This window comes from Callorhinus ursinus, unplaced genomic scaffold, assembly GCF_003265705.2.
Source record: "Callorhinus ursinus isolate GAN/ISIS: 27379988/994484 unplaced genomic scaffold, GSC_fseal_2.0 scaffold44, whole genome shotgun sequence".
In the NCBI taxonomy this organism is placed as follows: Eukaryota; Metazoa; Chordata; class Mammalia; order Carnivora; family Otariidae; genus Callorhinus; species Callorhinus ursinus.
Genome location: NW_027397106.1, coordinates 2,009,217 through 2,026,450, shown reverse-complemented (window position 1 = coordinate 2,026,450; position 17,234 = coordinate 2,009,217). Strand labels below are relative to the sequence as shown.

The window sequence follows — 17,234 nt, the reverse complement described above, 5'->3', positions numbered from 1 at the left end:
GGGGGGGGCGGTGTGTGTGAGTGTGTGTGTGTTTTCTGTGAGACTGCTTTTTTTCCCCCAGTTCCGAATTCCGCAACACAGTTTCCCATTCACCCTCTCAGCGCTCGGAAAGCCCAAAATAAGCCACATTCAGGGAAGTATCTAATTAAACCCTCCCAGGACCGTGGATCGTCCAGAGGAAAATGCGGACCTTCTCGGGCAGCTGGCTGGAAAGCTGAGAGAAAAGCCTCCGGGAGGAGTAAAGTCAGGAGAGACCTTGGGAGGGAGAGGGATGCGCCAGCCAAAACCTCAGGCCCCCGGGGTTACGGGTGGAGGGCGAGTGAGTTGGAAAACAGTGACGTTTCCTGAGCGCGTATTATATAGTAAAGTGCTTACATAATTTTTTTTTAAAGATTTTATTTATTTACTCATGAGAGGCAGAGAGAGAGGCAGAGGGAGAAGCAGGCTCCCTTCTGAGCCAGGAGCTGAATACAGCGCTCCACCCCAGGGCCCTGGGATCCAGACCTGAGCCCAAGACAGACGCTTAACCGACTGAGCCACCCAGGCGCCCCAAGTGCTTGTATAATCTTCACAACAACCCCATGAGGTGAAGGCATGAGGAAAATGAGGCACAGAGAGGTTGTACCAAAACCAGCATTCTGATTTAAGAATAAAAGTGGGATTGGGGTGCTTGGCTGGCTCAGTCGGTGGAGCCTGCGACTCTTAATCTCAGAGTGGTGAGTTCGGGCCAGTTCTACATGTTGGGTGTAGAGTTTACTTAAAAAATAAATAAGGGCATCAAGAACTAATGATGTAATGTATGGTGATTAACCTAACAATAAAAAAATTAAAACATAAATAAATAAATAAGGCGGGGCGCCTGGGTGGCTCAGTCGTTAAGCGTCTGCCTTTGGCTCAGGTCATGATCCCAAGGTCCTGGGATCGAGCCCCACATCGGGCTCCCTGCTGGGCCAGAAGCCTGCTTCTCCCTCTCCCACGCCCCCTGCTTGTGTTCCCTCTCTCGCTGTGTCTCTCTCTGTCAAATAAATAAAATCTTTTAAAAAAATAAATAAAATAAAATAAATAAGGGGCGCCTGGGTGGCTCAGTCGTTAAGCGTCTGCCTTCTACTCGGGTCGTAATCCCGAGGTCCTGGGATCGAGCCCCACATCAGGCTCCATGCTCGGCTGGAGGCGTGCTTCTCCCTCTCCCACTCCCCCTGCTTGTGCTCCCTCTCTCGCTGTGTCTCTCTCTGTCAAATTAATTAATTAACTAACTAATTAATTATTAATTTTTGAAAAAGAAGAAGAAGAGGCATGCCCTGGTGGCTCAGTCAGTTAAGTCTCTGCCTTCCGCTCAGGTCATGATCCCAGGGTCTTGGGATCGAGCCCCGCATTAGGCTCCTTGCTTGGCAGGGAGCCTGCTTGTCTCTCTCCCTCTGCCCCCACCTCTGGCTTGTGTTCGTGCTTTCTCTCTCTTGCACGTGCTCTCTCTTTTAAATATTAAAGAAGAAAAGTGAGATTGATTTTATTCTGATCCCAAAGGATGGAACTAGAATGCAGAATGGAGGCTCCTCTTCTTAAAGCTGTATGACTTTGGGAAAGTCTTTGAATTCTTCCGGCCTCAACTTCCTCACTTTTGCAGTGTCCTAATTATTACCCAGGGTTGCTTCCCATACGAAATAATGGAAATGAAGCCATTTAATAAATTTTTTTTTAAAGATTTTATTTATTTATTTGAGAGAGAGAGAATGAGAGATAGAGAGCAAGAGAGGGAAGTGGGTCAGAGGGAGAAGCAGGCTCCCTGCTGAGCAGGGAGCCCGATGCGGGACTCGATCCCGGGACTCCAGGATCATGACCTGAGCCGAAGGCAGTCGCTTAACCAACTGAGCCACCCAGGCGCCCCATTTAATAAATCTTAAGTACTAGGGGCGCCTGGGTGGCTCAGTCGTTAAGCGTCTGCCTTCGGCTCAGGTCACGATCCCAGGGTCCTGGGATTGAGCCCCGCATCGGGCTCCCTGCTCCGCGGGAAGCCTGCTTCTCCCTCTCCCACTCCCCCTGCTTGTGTTCCCTCTCTCACTGTGTCTCTCTCTGTCAAATAAATAAATGAAATCTTTAAAAAAAATTTGAAGTACTAAACACTTGATTAGCCATAACTGTGCCATGAACTCGGTGACCTTGGGCTTTGGTTTGTTCATTTAATAAGGGTTAATGGGCAATTCCAACGACCATGCTCTGGGGACACAGAAATGTATAAAACCTAGGGCGCCTGGGTGGCTCAGTTGGTTAAGTGACTGCCTTCGGCTCAGGTCATGATCCTGGAGTCCCGGGATCGAGTCCCGCATCGGGCTCCCTGCTCAGCGGGGAGTCTGCTTCTCCCTCTGACCCTCTTCACTCTCGTGCTCTCTGTCTCTCATTCTCTCTCTCAAATAAATAAATAAAATCTTTAAAAAAAAAAAAGAAATGTATAAAGCCTAGTCCCCACTCCCAAGAGTTGCCCTAGTTGGAGAATCTAGGGGGCATTCTAAGTTTAGCGATCTTGGGCTCTGTCTGCTCTTCCTTTTTACATGAAAAGTTGCCACCAAGAAGAGTTATTCCAGAGTCAGAAAACAAGAAGGCTCCAGAAGGCTTCTCTGAAAATGCCTTTACCACAGAGAAAGCCATGGGTCTCCTCTACTCTAGTACTTCCCAAATGTTAGTGAACATAGACACACTGGAGGATCTTGCTAAAATGCAGATTCTGGGGTGGAGCTCTTAAGCTGTATTTCCAAAACGCCCCCCACGTGATACTGCACAGACCAAATTTTGAGTAGCCCCAGTTTAATTTTCTAGGTTAGTGCACAGTCACCTGGAAAGTCACAGAAAGCTTAAAGAGCATAGAGTAAAAACAGGGTAGGGGAAACTTGCTGAGAAAGCTCTCCTTGAAAGAGGGAAGCAGTGCAGGCTTTGAAGGAAGACAGGGAGCCCTGACTCTGACAGATTAGTGAAGAGCACCGAGAACCCACCCACAAAGTTTTTGTTTGTACGCAATCATTTCACCATCCAACCCCAGAGACACCCCCACCCCCCAAGAAATCACTGCGGACTGGGCCTGCAGCTTCCACCTCCCTTCGGTGAAGCCTGATTCCTACCAACAGGTTGTGTTGTAATTACCGGGTTAGGTGCCTGTCTCTCACCCTGTAATATGAACTGGGGAGGAGGAACAGTGCGCTGTGTATTCTTGTTCGGCCCCCGCCTCCCCCATACTTACTTAACGTTTGTTGTCAGTGTTTTTCAGGGTTTGCGGATTCTTGGGAGGCCCACATCCAGGCCTAGCGCACTCCCCACTCACTTCACCAGGGGGCGCGGCGGACCCAGCAACACAGCGACGGTGACCCACCGCCCCACCGACTCAGAGCGCTCAGCGGGCGGTCTCCACTGCCGGGAGCGGGGGGGGGGGGGGAGCACCCTACCACCTGGGCGGGAAACCGAGGCAGCGCCGGGCCACTGCCCAAGTTTTCTAAAGGGTTCCCCGACTTAGGGAGGCGGGAGGCGCCGCCGGAGCCTGGGTGCCCGGAGCTCGGCCCGCCGACGCCCGGCGCCCCGGCTCAGGGCCGGTAACCAGGCGCACATGGCCCGCCCGGCCCTGTTTGTCCTGGCAGCGCGCCGCCGCTATTTGAGGCGGTTTTTATCTCCCAGAAACCAGCAAAACCCCAAGCGGAGTCTAGGGAAGATGAAAGGGGCCGAGGGGCCGGGAGGGGAGGACCGCGAGGCCGCGGCGGGCGGGGGCTGGCACCGGACAGGCGGGGACCGGGAGGCGAGGGGGCCAGGCCCTGGGGGGTCCCGAGGAGCCTGCCCGGCGGGGTGGGGACGGGAGCCCGGGACCCCCGCCCCTCGGTCGGCCCCTCCCACCCCCCGCGCGCCCCCAGAGCGCGTCTCTTACGCCGCTGCCCCCGACCCCCGCCCGCGGGAGGAGCCCTGGAACGCGGCCCTCTTCAAAGCGCCTTTGAAGCGGCGCGCCCCGCCTGAGGGCAGGAGGCTTCGCACCTGGCCGGGGCGGCCTTGGCGGCAGGCTGAGGAGGGGGGCTGACCGCCCGAGCCGGCGGGGAGAGGGGGGGACGGTCGCCGGGGGCGCCACCCGTGCGCCCCCTCAGCCCCGCGGGGGAGCCCGGGGGCGGGGGCCGCACAAAGCCCTATTGTGGCTGCGGGCTGGCCGCCACAGAGTGGCTTTTGTTGTCCGCTAACTCGGCGGCGGGCACGGCTGATTGCAGGCCCCGGGCAGGGGGCGGTTACGTGCCAGGCCGGGGCCGCCCGCCGGGACCCCGCTCGGGGCCGCGCAGTAGTCCGCACCGCGGCCGCGGGGCCCTGCCCTGGCCGGGGTCGGGAGGCAGAGGACGGGAGAGAGCCGGGGAAGAAACCTCCCAACTCGACGGAGAGCTGTGGCCTCTCAAAAACTGACCTCAGCCCGGGGGCCTGGCCGACGGAGCGTTCTGCCGCGGGCACACTGTGCCAATGTGCACGATGGGATGCCCGTGGGGAGTCTCCAATTTGCCAAGGAAAAATCCTGTGGCTCACTCTTCCTTCCTCTTTCTCTTTTCTCACCAGGACAAAATTTAAAATCGAACTTTTTATTAAATAATAAAAAAAAAAAAAGACTCCATGAGGGCATGATCCTTTCCCTTCCACAATATTACCCTCTCCCCAAGCTCCAGCGGCTTTAACCCTTTAACTTGGGGCCTTGAGGGAGCAGGAGATAGGAAAGGAGGATCCAAAGTCACAGGAAAGGCATTCAAAGGCACGAAGCGGCTTTAAAAGTCACCAGAGGTGGAGTTGGGGGCATTGGAAGTCCCTGGTTGGGGGCCTGGGGATGCAACCCCAAATCAGCTCGGGGACCTCTGTCCTCCTAGCGCTATAAATTCTTCTTTCTCATGGCTTCTAGGCACCAGCCTAGCAGTGCCTTGTGCAGAATAGGCACTCAATAAATACTTGATTTATTTGAATCTGATCCCAGAGAAAGCCTCCCCCACCTATTCTTCAGGAGAGGCACCTCCAAACCAGTGTGCTCCTCCTGTTAGGTGGGCTCCCCCAAAAAGCATGTCCAGGATGGCAGCTGCAAGCTCTCCATAACCATGGCAACAAGGGATTAGCCTGATGGGGTCATGGTGTCAGGGGAGGGGCAGTGGAAGAACAGTTTGCTCTGGGGTCAAGGGAGCTGGGGTACATTCCAGTCCTCCCCTCCATAGGACTTGAGGTTTCACAGCTTCAGGCTGGGGCTGAGAATATTAGGGATTCCCTAATTGAGAGACACCCCATCAACTCTTTAACAGAGATCTAGCTAACCAACCCTATTAGCAGAGATTCTATTAAAAGAGAAACCCCATTAGCTGAGACCCTGATGATAGAAATTCTATTAACAAGATCTCCACTAATACTTTTTCTGTACAGAGATACACTTAGCTAAAATTTCCATAGCAGAAATGGATCTCCTTCCCTCCCCAGCTCACTCTACCTGACCTGTCATCATAACTTAGATAAATAGAATTATTATTATTATTAGTATTCATTTCTCTTGGAACATAGGGGTTAAATATACAGGCCTGGGGGCAGCCTCCCTGACCCTGGGGTCACCCCATCTTTGGGATCAGATCCCCACTGGTCTGCCCCCCTCTAGGCACCCTGCTCCCTGCCAGGTCACTAACCCCAAGCCCCCTAACTCTGGTTCCTAATGAAGAGGCCACCAGGGGGGCAATAAATTATCATTATCATCATCATTATCATTATGTTTGTAAAAACAAAAACAAAAATGCTTTGGAGCATGGAAAGCAAGTGGAAGAAGCAGCTGGGAAGACTGGAGCCTGGAAGCTAAGCAATAGTGGTAAATACGCTTGGGAAGCAGAAAGGATGCTTGTCAAGGAGTTAGTGAGCTGGAGAAAGAAAGTGTTGGGAGCCCAGATGGAAGGAAAATGAGTTGGGGTGGTAAGAGCAGAGGAGAGGGAAGTTGTGAGCAGGGGCAAGGGAAGATCTTAGGAAGCCAGAGTGCAGAAACCAGGCACAAGGTGAGGGCCTGAGATGAGAGTCTGCGGAACAGGCTCACGGCAAAGGGAGGGGTGAGCTGCGGAGGCATGCTGGGAGACACCCGGGCCCAGAACGGCCAGGAGAGATATGGCGAGAGCCCCAAGGGCAGCATGCATGGGGCAAAGGGGGTGAGGGGCAAGCAGTGGTCCACAAAGCCGGGGGAGGCTGGCAAGGCAGCGCTGGGACTGGAGACCCTCCACCCCGCTCAGATCTCCAGCAGGTTGCTCTGCTCTGGGCTGCCTTCAGGGGCTTTCTCTGGGGGTGCTGGGGAGGCTGAAGTTCGGGGCGTCTGACTGGCCTCCTCTTCCCCTGCACTGCGGCCCTCCCCCAGTTCCTTGGGGCCGCTGGGAGGGGGCCCTGGGCCTGGCTCGCCGTGGGTACGTTGGTGTTTGCTCAGGTGGTCACTTCGGGTAAAGCGCTTGGAGCAGAGCAGGCAGGTGAACTTCTTCTCCCGGGTGTGGGTGCGCACATGGCGCTCCAGCTCGTCCGAACGGGTGAACCTCTTGCCGCAGAAGAGCCAGTTGCAGACGAAGGGCCGCTCGCCTGTGTGCCAGCGCAAGTGGGCCTTCAGGTGCGAGGCCTTGCCGTACACCTTGCCGCAGCCCGGGATGTGGCAGCTGTGGATGGGCTTCTTCCGCAGCCCGGCTGCTGCCGCCCCCAGGCGCTCTAGCTCCTGGCAGTTAGGGCAGTCGCAGGAGGAACGCCCCGCTCCACCGCCTCCGTATCCACCACTGCCCCCAGAGCCGGCCCCCCGGGGGGGTTTGGCCCCACCGCTCCCCTCCAGCTGCCCACTATTGCTCACTGCCTTGGGTTTATAGACGTCTTGGGGCAAGACATGCTGGGGCCCCGGTTGCAGGAGGTGAGGAGCTGGGTAGGGAGCTGGATTAAGGGGGGCAAAGTCGGACGGGTAGGTGGGCAGCTGGGGGTTCAGTGGAGGCTGAGCAGGGCCTGTGGGCAGTGTCCCTTGCAGCCCATCACCCTGGGCCTGCCCACCACCTAGCCAATTGCCCCCGGGGTGCATGTCCCACCAAGGAGTAGGAGCGTTGCCTGGGCCCGGTGAGATGCCTGCATGGATGCCGGCCTTGTACCAGGAGCCATAGGGGTGCGCCATGTCCAGAGAGGTGTAGACACTGGGCAGGCAGTCAGAAGAGCTGTGGCCTTTGGGCACTAGTAGCCCAGGGTCCTGGGTGCCTGTGGGTCCAGGGAATGAGTGGGAAAAAGGAGGGTAGTCATTGGCATAGCCCGAGGTGGGTGCAGGAGGACTGCCTGCAGGTGAGAGGAGCCCATTGGTGCTTGAAAAGGGGGCTGGGTAGGCATCCCCCATGGTTTTGGGGGCTGAAAGGTCACTGCCCACAGAGTATGGCTTCTTGGCGCCTGCTTTGCCCAGTGTCGCTGAGTCCCGCAGAGGGCTGGTGCCACCAAATTTGCTGCACGCTGCCGTCAGCATGGCCAGGGGACTGGAGCCATAGTGAGCTTCCTCCTGTGGACAGAGGGAAGCACGGCTTAGGGGAAGAGGAGGAGAAGTGCAGAAGGAAGGGCAAAACTCTAGAGATGTGGAGAGCAGAACCAAGGGGTCCAGGAAGAGTTGAAGAGAATGGGAGGTAGAGGTGGAGGGGCCAGTGAACACGAGGCCCCAGGGCAAAGCTCAGATGGAGTCATGGGGAGGAGAGCCAGGTCCAGACTGCACCCTGACAACCTGATCCAGGAGGCAGGAGGCAGAGCTCACTGTGGAGTTGCTGGGGTGCCAGGGCGCCTCAGAAGAACAGGAGACGCTGCTTAAATAGCCACGAGAAGAGCCAAGGATGGATGCAGGACCTAGGTGAAATGAGAATTAGGGGTCCTACCCCTGGAAGTAGGTTCAGAGCAAGGGCCATGGTCAGAGACTTGGAGAGGAAAGATGAGGCTCAAAGAGTAACACAGGGAGAAAATGAAGTATTAGGGGACTGCAGTTGCCTCCACTCCAGATTTGCTCAGCTTTACCCCATATTCCACTTCCTGTCTCTGCCTCAGCTCTTGACTACGGCAGTGAGTGGCCTGGTCTCCCTGAGGCCACAGCCTCATGTTCCTGGTAAGGAATCTCTTGGCAGGGATTCTAGGGCTGGGGTGCAAGAGGAAGCGACGGGAGACACTGGGACATTGAGAGGGAACAGGGCTGCGGCCAAGCCAGGACTGTGGCTGAGGCAAGAATGTCTTTCAAGCAGGCAGGGGCGCCTGGGTGGCTCAGTTGGTTAAGCGACTGCCTTCGGCTCAGGTCATGATCCTGGAGTCCCGGGATCGAGTCCCGCATCGGGCTCCCTGCTCGGCGGGGAGTCTGCTTCTCCCTCTGACCCTCTTCCCTCTCGTGCTTTCTATCTCTCACTCTCGCTCTCTCTCTGAAATAAATAAATAAATAAAAAGATTTTCAAAAAAGAATGTCTTTCAAGCAGGCAGTGGGTACCTCCTGCTTTGTGGAGCCAGCTGGTACCCCTTTGGGAAGGCTGGAGGAGCCGAAGTCCTCAAACCCCTCCAGGACCGGGAATTGGGATGGCTAAGATATTGGCTCATGGCCTCATCCCTCCATGTCCAGTGTCCCCTAACATGTAGCCTACACATGTAGCTGGTCTCTCTTCACCCTTCCAGCACCGTGAGTGAAGGAAGATACGTAGATGTGGGGCACAGGGCTCTTTGAGAAACACAAAATGCCCTTAATACTTATCATGCTGCTGCTACCAGGCCAAACCACCCTGAGATGCCCATCCGTCAGTAGCTCATGGTACCCCTGCCTGGGTCAGCCTCAGGATGTGCCAGGAGGAGATACTGTCCAGAATCCGGGGCTGGTACAGACATCCATTACTGAGAATCCCACCCAAAAAGATGCCCTCAAAAGCTGACCCTGTACAGTTCCCTGGCTGGGGCCCTCAAAAGCTGATGTATCTGGTACCTTCCCAGCTGAAAAAGAACCCAAGCGTCCAAGACCCGCCTGGTCCCTCTGAGCATGCAGCATGTGTGTGTGTGTGTGTGACACCAATCCTACAGCTACGTTTGGGGTTTTAAGGTTGCGGCGAGGGGCCTATGCCCTCATCACTCCCGCACTGCTCCCCAAGTGCAGACCTGCCGCTCCCCTGCCCAGTCACCTCTTTCTGAGGTCCTGTCGACCCCACAGACTCCCAGATTTGAGCCACCAAAACCTTCCTGAAATCCGGCTATGGGAAAAGCCCTGGGTCCTCCCTAGCCAAAGTTTCCCTAGAGCCCCTGGTCTCCCAAGCAGAGGGTAAGCTGAGGCAGGGTAGCTGGAGGGGCAGGACTCAAAGCCTAGCAGAAAGGTAAAAGCATGGAGTGCGAAGGAAAGAGGCAGAGACCCAGAACCGGGAGGAGCGACAGACCCTGCACAGGGTGAGGCACAGACGAAGAAGCCACCGGGGGTGGGGGAGGGGGAGCAGAGGGGAAAACTGGCATTAAGGGGCAGAAATGGGCAGAGACCCAAAAGAGCAGAAAGGTGAAAAGACAAAGGGCAGGGAGAGAGAGGGAAGCAGAATAGACAAAGAAGTGATGGAGAGAGCCTGGGCTAGGAAGGCGGAGGAAAACAGAGAGGGAGAGGAGGAAGAAAACAGAAAAGGGGGAGGGGGAGAAGACAGATCTCCTACCTAAGAGAAAACCACCACGATGCTGGGCCCCAGAAAACCCCCAGACCAGGCCAGGCCACTCCTCCCTCCTTCTCCCCCTGACCGCTTCTCCCCCTTGGCCCAGCCCGGCTCCGTTGGTTTCCCTGCGGTCGGTTTATTTTTAAAAACGCCGACGCCGTCCCCCCCGCCCCCCCGGGCCCGGCCCTCACACTGTGGCCACAGGGGCCTCCGCCAAGCCCAGGGACCCCACCCAGCTGAGGAGAGGGAAGGAGGGGTGAAAGAAGGCAAGCAGCCCCAGGCCAACAGGAGACCCCAGCCCTGGAGCGAAGGCCCCTAGGGCCCCTGAGAGCAGGGAAGCCGGAGCGAGGCACCCGCCCCACTCGGACGGGTTCTGGAGGCCAAGAACTGGGCACCTGGCTAGCTTCACCGCAGCCTCAGTTTCCTTCTCCAGCTGCCTGTGTGCTCTTGAGAGGGTCCTACAGATGCACCCCCATACCTGATCACATGTACTCCTTTCCCAGGGGCCCAGGAGTCCCACCTTCCGGTTGTTTTTCCTCCTACCTCCACCCCACCTTCCGCTAAAACAATAAAAGCAGGCTGAAAGTCCTGAAAAGGAGTCTCCAGAGAAAGAACAAGGAGCTGCCCCAGCTCTCTCACTCACAGGCGCAGCCCAGCTGGGGAGGTGGGGGCGTCTCTCCCGGGAGCTCACAGTGTCCTGCTGACCTCCTGGGGAAGCTCACTCTACATCTGAGGGCCAGCTGGCCATCCACTCTGAGCACCCAAGTTCCCGGGTGCCGTTCTCCACTTTCCGCCTCTGCCCACGTTGTTTGGTCCTCCCCACTTCCAATGCTCCATCCCCACCTGGCCCTCACCCCCATTTCTCCCTCCTGCCTCTTCCCCTGCAGCTCACTCGTCCCAGGTGAGCCTCTCATCGGGCAGCAGCTGCTTCCCTCTCGGAACCCCCAAGTTCTTTGCACCGCCAGAGAGCCCACCCATACAAGGCAGAGGGCTTCCTGGGTGGGGAAGAGGGCCCGAGTGCCCCAAAAGGAGGAGAAATAGGCAGAGGGACTGGAATGCCTTTGTGTTGGGGGCGCATCTCCTGCTCACCAGCAGTGAGGGACATGAAGGCCTGGATGCCTGGACACACTCCTCTTGCCAAGTGCTACCCCAATCCTGTGCCTTTCCTGCAGGCCTCAGGGCCAGCCCCTCCCCCAGGCACCAGTGCCACGCTGGCAACTCTGGCATGGTGCCCATGCCCACTGGTACTGCCCCTGCCCCGGATGGCCCCAGGATTTCCATGCACCTTGGTCCTGAAGCTTCCTCAAGACCAACCGCAGGGTTTCAGTGATGGCTCAATATAGAGTCTGGGGGGGGCACAGCAGGGCGAGCAGTCTGCCCTCAGTGCAGTAGAGCATCATGCCTGGGGACCTCTGACTGGATACAGAACAGTGACAAGGGGCATCGTGTCTACCCCACTGGCTTGCACGCCATGCCTTCAGACTCAGTCTCAAACTCACCATTCCCAGCCGTCCGCACACACCAGTCCTCACTTGGACCAGCAGATGCTCGGATGGCCCAGCTGCCACACATACACACACCCCTGCGCTCTCACAAAGCCAGCCGTGCGTGCGGGCACGCTGCTTTACATCCTAACACTTACGCCCAGGCCAATGAACACAGGTGCCAAGATTCCCGCTCCATCTCACACGCACACACCTCTCCTACAGGCTGAATGAGTCGGCTTCCCGTTTGGCCCATGTCCCCTGGGATTTGAGCTAGGGCACTGGGAGCAGAGATGGGTGCTTCTGAGGGGCAACTGAAGGTGGATGACCTGAAGGGAGGACTCTGGCTCCAAATTCCTGTGGAGGGACCCAGAAAGCAGGACAGAGATGATGACAGAGAAACAGAGTCAGAGACTTCAAAAGCAAGGAGAACTCAGGACATTCTAAGTGGCTCTGAGTCCTTCCCTTCCAACTATGCACCTGGAGTCCCCCAGAACCCCTGGTAGAGTCAGTGATTTCTCAAAATCCCCAAATCTGACCTCCACGGTACCCTAGTTCCCTCCATCCCCAGTGCCAAAGGCAAGGGATGCTGGGGTCCCAGCCCGTATGGGAAGTGGCCCAGGCCGCCCTGGAGCCTCCCACTCCCAAAATAGAGCTGAGTTTGTCTTTGGCTGAAAGCTAAATATTTGTGAGCCGGGCAGGCGGCCTCAGACCCTGGCCCTCCTCCTTGGTTCCCTCTCAGGCCCGGGCCCAGTTCCTCTGGGCAGCCCCCCCACATGCACAGGGCTGCCCTTCTCCCCTCTCCCATAGCTCACCTCCTCCTCTACACACACCGGCCCGGAGGCCCAGTGCCTGCCCACTACAAACCAGATGGGCTGCAGCTCAGGCTCAGGCTAGGAGCTCCCGGAGACGTGACCCCCAAGGCACCCCAGTTGCTGCCTGGTGCCCACTCCACCAGCCTGCTCACTCTCTCCCCCTGTCTGCCAGGCTGACCTGCCCCCCACCCCTCCTCTTCCTCCTCTCTCCATCCCTGGCCAATCCTCAGGGCTGGCGTGCGGGGCAGACCTCAGAGGTCCATGCCTTCTTCTGACCTGGCCCCTCTCATCTGCCTTTGACTGCTGTCTGACCCCTGGCCCCACTCTCTCCAGCCCTTCCTCCTGCCCTCCGCTCCCCCCCCCAGCCCCGTCCTCTCTCCTCATCAGGGGGACCCTGGAAGTGACAAGCACCACAGCCACTGTCTGTGTGAGTTGGGAGGTGGGGGGTGCGGGCAGGGACTAGGGCCATTAGGACTGTCGCTGGTGTCCTGGGGGGAAGAGGGGGCAGTTACCTCAAGCAGGGAGGACGCCATCCTGAGGCTGGGGAACGGGTCCCAAGGAGCCAGGCAGATGGAGAGAGCCAGCCGAGCCGGAGAGAGAGGGAGAGGGAGAGGGAGGGAGAATGGGAGAATGGGAGAGAAGAGATCTAAAGTTAGAAGGGACTGGGGGGTGGGGGGTGGGGGGGCTGCTCTCTGTCTGTAGGGATCCACCCTCTAATTACAGCTTTCCCAGCGGAGAAGGCTCCGGATCCAATGAGCAGGGCGAGAGAGGGAGGCAGAGGGTCCAAATTTCCTGCTCCATTTGCTGAGCTCCCCAAAGAAGGGATCTGGGCGGGAGAGGAGAAACAGGGCTCCAGGGAAGGGGGTGGAAGCAGGAAGAGGGTAGGGCCATGGGCAAGTTGTCAGGGTGTCCTGGGGGGTGCTGGGGGGGGAGTCGAAGGGGTGGTGGGCCCAGGTGTCCCTCACCCTGCCCCCAGCAATCCCATAAGCATCTGTGGGCACCCCTCCCAGGGCTCCCCGGTGTCATGTACCTGGGGGCTCTGGGGCTGGGTGTCCGGGGGTCTCTCCTCCCTGGAGGTCTGGCAGTGGGAGTGCGGGCAAGGGGTGACCTCAGGGCCCCGGGAGGGCTCCGCTCCTCTCCCAGGCCAGCCGCACTCCTGTTCCCACTCGGGCTGCGATCCTACAGCCCTACTCTGACTGCAGAGTCCTGGCTGCCGCCGCCGCCGCTCTCCTACTGCCGCTGAGGGAAGGAACAGGAGGGAAAAGGAACAAACCCCAAACCACTAATTAGAGATCGGGGGGGGGGGATGGGGGATTGGGGACGACACTCACACAGAGAGACTGGAACACACTGACAGACACACTCATGGACAAACACAGGATGATACGTGCACACGTCCGCACACACGGTGCTGCCCACACAGCCACCGCCGCTGCCATGAACGGACACAGACAAACACATGTACGAACGGGCACAGTGACATGGCTGGGGGTGCACACACCACCACCCCCCCCCGAGCTGACCACAGAGACGCTTGCTTCCCCCATCACGACCTCTAGATCAGGAGAACAGTGTGTATGTGCGTGTGTACACGCGCACGCGTGTGTGTGCGTGTGCGTGTGTGTGTGCGTGTGTGTGTGTGTGTGTGTGGTGAGAGACAGGAGGGAGGCCGTGCTCTGGGTGGAGGCTTCAGCTGCCTAAACTTTCAGGGTCACTGAGGTAAGTTAGAGAGCAAGGCCTGGAGGAGGGGCGGAGAGTGGGAGGAGGGCTTGGCACAGGCTCAGGGGCTCCCCAGTCTTCTTCCCAATGCCTCAGTTTCACTTCTCGAAAGTAGCACCTAGGCCTACCTCCCTTTGTGGGGCAGAACCTGGATCTTTTGATTCTAAGAAAATTGAAGGTGGGTAGGAGTGAGGGTGGAGGTGGCAGGTCATTGGGTCAACTCATCTGTGCCCGAGCCTAGCCCCTTTGGATTCACTCCCAAAAAGAGAAGCCCTGGCCTCCGTTATTCCTTGCCAGTTACCATCCCCCGGCTCCTCTTGGCCATACACCAAATCTCCATCCTTTGCTGGATAGTTCTGAGTGGTCATGCTTTCCTGGGAGGGAGCTCCCCGTTCCCTTTGTCATTGTCATGCATCAGTGTCCTCTTGCAGCAGGCAGAATTGAAGTTAGAGCTGCAGCAGGACTTCCCAACGGTGACTTCTCATCAGAATGGGGAAGAAAAGAAGGAAGGTCAATTAGGTTGGGAGAAGGAAACCCAAAAAGTCTATGGCCTGAAATCTGGGCCCTGAGGTAAGTTTCTGGGAAAGAGGGGACCGGGTCGCCAGTGGGTAGCGTCTCTCCCACAGAGGGGCCCAGCCAGCCACGGTTGCTTTGCAAGTTATTCCCCAACATAACCCTCAGCCCCTCCTAGCCTCCGTCCATCAGAGGAAAGGAGACATGTCCTTCCCCACTCCCCTCACTTCCCAACACAGTTCCCTCACTTTCTCCCCTTGCGTGCCCACTTCCCTGCTCCTTTTGCTCTCACTGATGAAGAGGTGGGGAGGAGGGAGGAGCACCCTGGAGGTCCAGGGAGGGTTAAATGCAGTTTAACCAGCAGGCAGGATCAAAGTTCAGGACCAGGCATTTGGATTCCAGCCCCATTATGTGAATTCCCCAAGGAACGCTGTAGGCCCAGCATTTGGGGAAAGGGTTAGGGAATCAGGGTGTCTGGCTGACAAATGGAAAAGAAGCAAAAAAAAAAAAAAAAAAAAGAAGAAGAAGAAGAAAGAAAGAGTAGAAAGACCCAGAGATACACAGAACAAATAAAATGATCAAGAGAATCAGAAGAGACGCTGTGGGACATAAAAGAGAAAGAGACAAGAGGGCAACAGAAGACCAGGTGCTGCTTGGCTTTAAAAAAGCAGAGAGAGTGGGGGGGTGGGGAAGGAAAAGGAAAAGAAACGGGCCCAGAAGAACAAAGATAGAGACAATGGCTTGGAAGGACAGGACAGAGAAAATAGCCGGAGGCATGGCCAGGTCTGGAGGAGGCAGAGGGTTAAGCGGCTGGGCAGGTGGGGGGCGGGGAGGGAGTATAAATAGCGCATAATTGTGTCCGATGATTACACGGGCCACCCCACCCGTCTGCCCAAGAGGAAGTGCCCGTGGTGGGGTGTCCCCGTGACCTCCCAGTCTCCCCCTGGTGGGTGCATCTGAGGCTGAGGTGCCAGATGGATTTCTGCCGCCCCCCCCCCCCCGGAAAGCTAGGATGAAGGGGAAGCTTTGGAGAAATTACTGCACAGCCAGCAAAAAAGCCTGAGACCAGTTGGATCAGGCAGGCCACTGAGGCAGAGGAGAAAAGTCTAGACTCCAGAATAGAGAAGAGGTGGCAGGTGAGAGAAGGGGTTGGGGCTCAGCCTAGATTGGGAAAGAAAGGAAGAGACTGAAGGGAAAACAAAACAGGATGAATGGAGGTGCAGGGCTGGGGAGAGGAGGTGGGGAGGCAGAGAAGTTCAACCTTGTCTACTTCCCTTGGGGGCCTTATCCCTAATCCTACCTGGGAAGGGGTAGGAGTGCTAGGGAAGGAAAAGGAAGGAGCAAGGTTCCTAGAACTATGTGCGCCAAGGGTCCCTGATATGTTACCCCCAGTAGGATAGTGCCTGGACACACAGTCCCCTCCCAAAGGTCAGTGCCAAAGCCAGGCAGAGAGGTTGCCTGAAGCCCCCAGCTGCCTCCCTTGGGACCCTGGGTTCTGACTTCTATACCCTTTTTTTTTTAAGTGTTGAATTTTATTTATTTTTTAAAGATTTTATTTATTTATTTGACAGAGAGAGAGAGACAGTGAGAGAGGGAACACAAGCAGGGGGAGTGGGAGAGGGAGAAGCAGGCTTCCCGTGGAGCAGGGAGCCCGATGTGGGCCTCGATGCGGGGCTCGATCCCAGGACCCTGGGATCACAACCTGAGCCGAAGGCAGACGCTTAACAACTGAGCCACCCAGGCACCCCATCTTACACACCCTTTTTAAAGATAGTCCTACTGGGCGCCTGGGTGGCTCAGATGGTTGGGCGTCTGCCTTCGGCTCGGGTCGTGATCCCGGGGTCCTGGGATCGAGTCCTGCATCGGGGTCCCTGCTCCTTGGGAGCCTGCTTCTCCCTCTGCTTCTCTCTCTCTCTCTCTCTCTCTCTCTCTCCCTCTGTCTCTCATGAATAAATAAATAAAATCTTAAAAAAAAAATAAAGATAGTCCTACTGCCCAGTTGAGGCCCTAGTATTCCTGGGTTCAGACTCCCACCCCCCCTTCCCAGTGCCCCCAGGGGCTAGGGGCAGCAACTGGGAGCCCTGACCAAGGACCTGCCTCCACCCTTACAGGCCTCCCTCAGCCCAGCCTCCCAGGGGGTGGGGCAGCCCAGGCAGAGGCGCCATGTGGCAGGGGCGGGTAGAGGCTGCGGCTCTGGTCCTTCCAGTATAAACCCCCTAGGCATCTGGTTTCTATCCACCACCCCCCACCACCCTGGGGGCCCCTCAGCCTCCGCCCATGGCCACCCAGACACTGAGCTCTGAGATGGACGCCCCTGAAGGAAGGGGTGGGATGGTGCCTTTCTGATCTCTCAACCCCAGGACTGGGCTGAACCACAGGGACCGCTCCCTTCCCTCCCTCCCCTAGAAGTATCAAGGTGGGATTTCTAGGTTAGAGGGGTTGAATCTGGAACCTGCCTCAGTTCTTTCTAATGGTTGGGGATCCTTTGGAAAGTTTGGGAGGGGGGTGGGAATGGGTGAGACAGTGAAACCCGGGCAGAGTGGAAGATTCTATCCCCCTACTCTTCAGGGAAGCTGCCTCCTTCCACACCCGCTGTCCTCTGCCCACCCTCCTAGGCCGGGCTCCCGCTGACAGCCCTACACCAAAGGGACTCCTAACCCTTTCCTGTTGTTGTAGAAGGTTTGGCTACCCTAGAATCACCAGTGAACAGCCAATAGAGGCCCTGAAAGTAGAGTTGGACACACACTCGAATACATACCTAACAAGTGACACCCTTTCAGATACATACTTGCACACATGCTGAATTAGGAAAATATGTTGACCCTTGAATAACACAAGGGTTAGGGGCACCAACCCCCTGACAGTCGGAGATCAGCATATAACTTTTGATCCCCTGCAAATGTAACTACTAATAGCCTACCGTTGACCGGGAGCCTTACTGATAACATAGTCAGTTAACACGTATTTTGTACGTTCTATCTATTATATACTGTATTCTTACAATAAAGTAAGCTAGAGAAAAGGTAATGTTATTAAGAAAATCATCAGAAGGA

General features: G+C 56.7%; 2 protein-coding genes across 3 annotated transcripts in view; both read right to left on the bottom strand.

Moving 5' to 3' along the window:
* AAAS (aladin WD repeat nucleoporin) overlaps positions 1–3,353 on the bottom strand; it is a 16,628-nt gene extending 13,275 nt beyond the window's left edge. Inside the window, exon 1 of one of the 2 annotated variants that reach the window (XM_073881935.1) lies at positions 3,227–3,353. The gene's annotated coding sequence lies outside the window, so the exon portion shown is untranslated. The remainder of the gene's footprint in view (positions 1–3,226) is intronic. The other variant, XM_073881934.1, reaches the window with a different exon arrangement.
* Positions 3,354–6,065: 2,712 nt separating this feature from the next.
* SP7 (Sp7 transcription factor) lies at positions 6,066–12,482 on the bottom strand. The gene is made up of 2 exons (XM_025882663.2): positions 12,462–12,482; positions 6,066–7,510 (listed from the first exon to the last, which is right to left on the bottom strand). The coding sequence occupies exons 1-2, from the start codon at positions 12,480–12,482 to the stop codon at positions 6,236–6,238; spliced, it is 1,296 nt and encodes a 431-aa protein (XP_025738448.1). The 3' UTR covers positions 6,066–6,235.
* Positions 12,483–17,234: the final 4,752 nt, after the last annotated feature.

Excerpts from the sequence above, each read along its gene's own strand:
- SP7 (XM_025882663.2), bottom strand. The coding sequence starts at position 12,482 with ATGGCGTCCTCCCTGCTTGAG. Across the intron at positions 7,511-12,461 it reads TGGCGTCCTCCCTGCTTGAG|GAGGAAGCTCACTATGGCTC; the intron begins GTAACTGCCCCC and ends CTCTGTCCACAG.